The 7,476-nt window shown below is 40.6% G+C and overlaps 1 protein-coding gene across 1 annotated transcript; it reads right to left on the bottom strand.

The window, feature by feature from the left end:
* Window positions 1-3,948: 3,948 nt before the first annotated feature.
* Window positions 3,949-4,896, bottom strand: LOC131412384 (olfactory receptor 2D3-like). The gene has a single exon (XM_058551960.1). The coding sequence runs from the start codon at window positions 4,894-4,896 to the stop codon at window positions 3,949-3,951; it is 948 nt and encodes a 315-aa protein (XP_058407943.1).
* Window positions 4,897-7,476: the final 2,580 nt, after the last annotated feature.

Below are 7,476 nucleotides of genomic sequence, written 5' to 3' on the forward strand. Positions count from 1 at the left end.
TTTAACAAAATTCCCCCAGTTGTTTCCTATGCACTTTCAAGTTGGAGAAACAATAATTTAGCCAACATTGCTGGGACAACATTACACACCTGCAGCAGTGGACCTGTGCTACAAGCTCCAGCCTTTTTACTTTTTCTTTTTTTTTTAAATTTTTTGTTTATTGCAGTAACATTGGTTTATAACATTGTATAAATTTCAGGCATACATCATTATACTTCTATTTCTGCATAGATTACATCATGTTCACCACCCAAATACTAATTACAACCCATCACCACACACACGTGCCGAATTATCCCTTTCACCCTCCTCCCTCCTCCCTTCCCCTCTGGTAACCACCAATCCAATCTCTGTCTCTATGTATTTGTTTGTTGTTGTTATTATCTACTACTTAATGAAGGAAATCATACAGTATTTGACCTTCTCCCTCTGACTTATTTCACTTTGCATAATACCCTCAATGTCCATCCATGTTGTCACAAGTGGCTGGATTTTTTTAAAGCTCAGTACTGAATAAAGCTTTTAGAAAAATCAGGAGGAGAAAACTAAACTTCCTTAACACAAGTGTGGCTCCAGGGTTCCAGGTAAGACTGACAGCCCATCTTCTTGTCTTGTGACTCATGGGCTGACTGACCTGCCGTCTGCAGGGGGTTCCTGTCTGATAATACCTGTGCTCCTTCTGGGGAAAACCTGAGCTGGCTTTCATCCTCCTTTCGTCCTCCACCAAGCTCCCACTTTATTTTTGTTGAAGAGAGAGAACAAGAAGGCATTAGAGTTATGTTAAATGGAAGGGAGTAAAAGGGAAAGAAAGCATTACTTTTTTATATCATCTTAAAGAAAAATAACCTTCCTGTCCACTTCCCTGCCAGTTACCACCCATTGCTTTGCTTCCTTCTGGAGAAAATCACCTAGAAAGAGTGATCCACACTTCTGTCTCTAATTTCTGTCCTACAATTCTCTCTTAAACACACTTCAGTCAGGTTTCACTAACTCTGCCTGTGACTCCCCACTCCCTGCCCCTGTTTATTTAGCAGCAGTGGCCAGAATTCAGCTTTTAATTCACCAGAACCCAACTTCGCTTCCCTAGTGAAACAATTTATCTTGTATCCTGCAACATTACTAAACTCATTAATTAGTTCCAGGAGTTTTTATGTAGGATCCTTGTTTTTTTGTTTTTTGTTTTTTGTTTTTTTTAATGTAGACAGGTCATCTGCAAATAGAGACAGTTTTGCAGCTTCCTTTCCTATCTTTTTTTTTCTTCCCTTATTGCACTGACTAGGACTTCCAGTACTATTTGGAATAAGAGTGGTGAGAGCAAGCATCCTTGTTTTGGTACTGATTTTAGGGAGGAAGAGCATTTAGTCTTTTGCCATTTTGTATGATGTTAGCTGGAGGGTTTTGTTTAGATTTTTTTTTTTTTTGTCAGAGTAAGGAAACTTCCTTTTATCCCCAGTTTGCTGAGATGTGTTTTTTTTTTTTTTTCAAATCATGAATGAGAGAAAGGACATTCCAATCCGTATGCATTTGAAATAGCTTGAGGCAAATATATTTTCGGCAACAAGCAGTTCTTGTTGTCAAAGGGACTCAAGGACAAGAGGAAGTTTGGACTCTTTAAGATCTCTTCCACCCCATATGTTTCTAAGGCCAGAGTTGAGTGCTTAGTTGATAGTGCTGAGAGCTCTGGGAGAAGAAAAAAACTTTCATCCGGGCTGCAAGTAGTTAGGAAAGTTCCTGAAGAAGAGACTTGTATGAGCCCTTCATGGATGAGTAAGAAGTAGTCAAGTGGGAGGAGAAGGCATTCCACGTATAACAGTCTATGCAAAGACCTGAGGAGTCAGGACAGTCAGGACAGAGTAAAGGGATCATATTAGGAGGTAGGGAAATGGGTAGGTCTGCTGTGGGTTTCTACTACTCTGAAAACGCTAAGAAAGAAGCCCCATTAGTTCCAGCAGATGATCCTCATATGCCCTCTCTAATGACCCCAGAACAGTTTTCCTAACAAGCCCCCACAAAACACAATCGGCATGTCTTACTGACCGTTTCCTTTTTTTTTTCCTCCAGAAAATCAAGGCTCCTCTTTCCCCAGGTCTTCTCTCCTTAGAGGCTGTGGCCTTCAGGCAGGAAACCCGTAGACTGCAGACTCTTCCTTCTTACAGTTCCATATCCCTCTTAGAACTCATGTTCCTTTAATGCTTGGGGAAGCCTAAGAGCTCTCAAGACTGGCAATTCCCCTAAATTTATCTTCTAGAGAAGATAAATGAGCAAATCACACTGTTAGCATTTAGTAGTCTTTTGGGTTGTCTTAACATTCAGATGACCCTTAATTTGCAAATAAAACTCATTTCTAAGCAGCTAACAGCCATTGGAATATTTTGTTAATTGAAGCCTATTAGAAAGACATGTAGAGAGTAGCTGATTTAAAAGATTCATCTTCTGTTGCCTTTTGCAAAGCAATTTAATATTTGTCCAAATCCAGGGTGATAGAAATTTGATTTGCTCTGACAGCACTAGAAATAGTATAATTCCTGGTTAATATGGCATCTGATGTTGTGATTGTGTCTCACTAATTTTGTGTGTGTGTGTGTTTATTGAAAGTATGACTCTGGATATGCAGTCAATTACCATCATGAGTATCCAACCCATACATCCTGATCTCACAATGAGCCTGATCTTAACATTTGTAGTTGACAAATACAAGCTACTGTTAATAACTTAATGAACACTTTCTAAGGTATTTGGTTTTGAAGGCAATGACTCTAATGATAATTTATACCATTATTTCAGTTTTAAGGCATATTCCCATTTAAACTTAAAAATAATCTTATGGTATAGCCAGAGTCAGATATGGTCATTATCTCCATTTTACAGATGGAAGGGGGGAAACTGAGTTCCAGAGATATTAGGTGGTTTTTCCAAGGTCTCAACAAATTAGGTGAAGATTAAAGTCCAGGGCACTTCCCACTGGTCTCTCTGGTGGTGGAGGAAATTTAAGCATAAGTTGGTTATGGAACGAAGATATTCTCCTTATAAATAAAAGTCTGGGTTGCTGGAAGCCACAGTGAAAGTAGGAACAATGGAAACAAGAGAAGGATCCACGGAAGTGAAGAAGAGCTGAAAGAACTGGGGAGATTGCAGACCAAGGATAGGCGTGGGGCTGGGAAAAAAATCACTCAACAAACACTTATTGAGAAGTTAATATTCCACTGCACAATGCTTTTGCTTAGGCTACAGAATGCTGGTGAGGTCCAAAGTATCCAATAGAGCTCTAAACTTCATGCATCTGACCCTATAGTTATGTTGTGACTTAGAATAATAATCATAAGTGTTTGAAATTTTCTTCAATAGTATCCCATCCATTATCTCAGCTGAGCTTCAAAAATCTCTAATGACTACTTGAGATGTGGCATAATATAAGAGATAAGAGCCTGGGCTCTGGAACTATACTACCTAGGTTCAGATATCAGTTGTGTTACTTTCTAGCTGGGTGGCATTTGGCAACACACTTAATCTTCTTTTGCCTCAGTTTCTTTATCTGTATGAAGAGGATAATAATACCTACCTCTAGAGTTGTTATCAGAATTAAAATAATAAGTACAAATAAAGCACTTAGACTGCAACTGTATGTGGAAAGAGATCAATAAAGTTAGTTATTTTTATTTAGGCACAGTGAATATCATGAAACACATTTTACAGATATGGAAATTAAATCCCAGAGAAGTGAGGTGACTTTTTGTCACAAGCCACAGAAGGTCAATGATGTATTTAAGCCTTGAACACAGTTCTCTGAGTCCCTTCCTCATGTTTCCAGTGGCCAAATTAATGCAAAAGTGGTTTTTTTCTAGATATCTCCCTCATCCTCAACTCCTCATTCAGTTTAATGACTTCAGTGAAAGTGCGGATGATATAAACAGAGACTTAGAGGCACAGCCGACAGTCCTAGTCCATGGCCTATTGAGTGTCTTCATTCCTTCTGATTAACTTGAGGAAAGCCCTCTTCACATCCTTGTTCTGGAGGCTGTAGATGATGGGGTTGAGAAAGGCAGAAATGACATTGTAGAACAGGGCCAACTTCTTGTCATCTTCTGGGGAGGCTTCAGAGCCAGGCCTCATATACATGACCATGCATGGAATACAGAACATGGTGACCACAATGATATGTGAGGCACAGGTGGAAAAGGCCTTGATTTGCCCCTGGGTGGAGCGACTCTTTAGAATAGCCATGAACATACAAACATAGGAGGCCAGGATGAGGGATAATGGGCTGAGGAGCAAGAAGAAACCCAAGATAAAGTCCACTTGGTCATTAAGAGATGTATCTGCACTGGCCAACATCAAGACAGCAGGAATTTCACAAAAGAAGTGGTTGATTTCATTGGGGCCACAATAGGGCAGATTCATTGCAAAGATCGTGTAGACAGTGGCACAGGTAAGACCATAAAGGGCAGAGCTGACTGCCAGGAGTACACACAGGGTTTGGCTCATCTTGACTCTATAGTGGAGTGGATAGCATATGGCAACATATCTGTCATAGGCCATGGCTGCAAAAATCCAGGTTTCAGTGATGCCCAAGGTCAGGAAAATGTACATCTGGACAACACACCCAACATAGGAGATGGTCTTATTCTTGCTTATTAGATCGACCAACATCTGGGGCACTGTGGTGGTGGCATAGCTGAGATCCAGGAGAGAGAGGATACTGAGGAAGAAGTACATGGGGGTGTGAAGGCGTGCATCTACTCTGATCAGGGTAACAATGAGCCCATTGCCCAGGACTGTAAATAAGTAAAGGAAGAGGAAGAGGAAGAAAAGGATCCAGTTGGTCCTAGGATTTCTGGAGAAGCCCAGGCGGATAAACTTAGTTACAGAGCTGTGATTTCTCCAACCTCGGCTGTACATGGCCTTTCTTCTGAGGAAAGAACAGAACATATTTCTGAATCCCTTGCAGTCTCAGTGAGAGAACGCCATGTGAGATCCATAAATGCAGGGGCTGAAGGCATCTCAGAGCTAAACAATCAAATCGAAATATCCATGCCCTCCATGCCCAGGGAACATGCCTCCAATGTTCCCTCCATGCCTAGGGAACATTCTATCCAAATGGCCTAGCATAGCTCCAGGCACTTAGTAGGGATTCTACAAATATTTGCTGGTTTGTCTAACCAACTAGCCCTGATAAAATTCCAAGGGCCCTGTGGAAGAAATTGTACACAGCAGATGTCTTATTTTGAAGAACACACACACACCATAAACCAAAGTAAGGAGGGTAGGGAAATACAAAATGTTTTACAGTAAACCCAAAAGTTCTAGAGCTCTCTGTAGTTCCTAAAGTCATTCTTTCAAATACCAAGACTAATAGGTGCTGCAAAAGACAGTGTAAATGTGAACTTCTTCTCTATGCCTCCTTCCTCTCTGATGCTGTACCTTTGAAAACCCACACAACATAAATTTTCAGGAAAAAGAGGAGTTTCAAATAAACTTTTTGGGGGAGAGGAATCTTTCCCCTAGGATTTTTATCTCACCCCCACCTTTTCAGCCCTACTTGCAGTGGTTACCACTATAAAGAACAAATTGACGTGTAAAGATGCCAGAGACTTAAGAATTGAAGCCTAGAGAAAACTTCTGTGCCCCTGGCATTTCTCAAGAAAATGAAGCATATTTACCTGGGAATTTGGTGCCTGTGTGTGTGGAAGTGTTTCTTAAAAACTAGTAAGGACTCCCCCATGGCCATGTTGCTCACAGGACACCGTTGAGTGGTGGGCAGGAGTGGATCTTCAGTTTGATCTTGACTTAACCCTTAACCCTACTTTGGCAGACCTGGGCAACAGAACGTGTTACTGACCAGTTCTTTTCTCTGAATCCTTTTTATGGTCCCTAAATGACTGCCATAGAATGCTAACAGCTGGATATGCACCTTTTCTAGACCCAAAAGAAGAAAATGGTCATTTATAAAATAGGACTCTATAAAATGTTTTAATAAATGTGATCTCATTAGATTATCACCATGACTCACTGAGGTCAGTATCCCTATTTTCATTTCATAAAGCCATCCAAGGTGAGACAAGGAGTAGGTGATGGAGCCCAGACTCAAACTCCCTGTTCCATGCTCTTACCGCCACAGTAAGCTGAAGTGTGTCTCTCACATGATCAAGTTTCATTCAGGATTTAGCAGGTCACCAAACACAAAATAGGCCCACTTCGGGTGACATTGTGAGAGAAAATTGATCTGTGTATTAAAACTTTTAGAGAGCAGGAATTGCATATTGCACAGCATTGCAAATTGCCAAGTTTTTTCATAGAGAATCGCAAAACCTTGGATCAGAATTTTAATATCTGAGGCATTGCACTGGTAGTGAAAAGGCTGATAGCTGTCAGTTTGGGTTAAAATAACTCCACACAAAGCCATGGACAGGACTCAGGCTCAGATGGATAAGAAAAATGATGTTAATAATCATGTTTGGCACAGTAGGCAATTGTATGGGAGTTATCAGGATCTGAATTTGAATCCTCATCCTAATGGTGGATATGACCCAGGCTTTAGATACTAGTATATGCTGATAAATCTGAAGTATACCTCCATCCTAGATATCTTTTCTTAATTCATCTATCCAATTGCCTGCTTAACATCTCTTTTCATTTGGGTATCTAATAGGCATGTTAAGATTAACATTTTCTGAAATCAAACTTCCAACCTCCTGTAAACCTGTTCCTCTCACAGTCATCTTCAGCTCAGTTAATGGCAGTTCCATCCTTTGATGTGGCTAAGGTTTAAAAAAAAAAACAAAAAACTCAGTCTGTCTAACTTTTCTCTTTGTCCTATACTCCACATGTATACATCAGCAAATATTGCCGGTTACCTTTAAAATATATATCCCCAAAAAGATCACTTCTCGTCATCTACGCCATTGCTGCTTTGGCTCAAATCATCATCTTCTCTTGCCAGGAATATTGTAATATCCCCTGGCTAGTTCCATGGCTTCTAGTCTCTTCCCCCACAGTCTGTTCTTAGCACAGTAACTAAAGTGATCCTATTAAATGTAGGTCAGATCATTTAAAGATTATGTAACTCCTCTTATTAAAGCCCTCCAGTTGCTTCTTGTAGCACTCAAAAGAAAAGCCAAAGTCCTGACGAGGGCTCCAAAGTTCCGCAACACTGCTCTGGCCTCCTCTGCTGCCTGTCACTATCCGCTCCAGCAGTACCTCTTTCTGCTGCTTCTCATCCGTGCATGCTCCCACCTCAGCGCTTTTCCACTTACTGTTCCCACTGCTAGAAATCCTCTTCCCCAAGATATCTTTATGGTTCACACCCTCACCTCCTTCAAATATTTTCTCAAATGTCATCCTCTCAGGGAAGACTTGCGTCTTTCCTGACCATTCTGTTTAAAACTGAAATATCCCACACTCCCCATCCTCATCTCCTGTTTTATCTTTCCTCATAATAGTTAGCTTCTTCTAGTGTAGTATATGCTTTTTTAAATTGTT

Source organism: Diceros bicornis, chromosome 13 (genome assembly GCF_020826845.1).
Source record: "Diceros bicornis minor isolate mBicDic1 chromosome 13, mDicBic1.mat.cur, whole genome shotgun sequence".
In the NCBI taxonomy this organism is placed as follows: domain Eukaryota; kingdom Metazoa; phylum Chordata; class Mammalia; order Perissodactyla; family Rhinocerotidae; genus Diceros; species Diceros bicornis.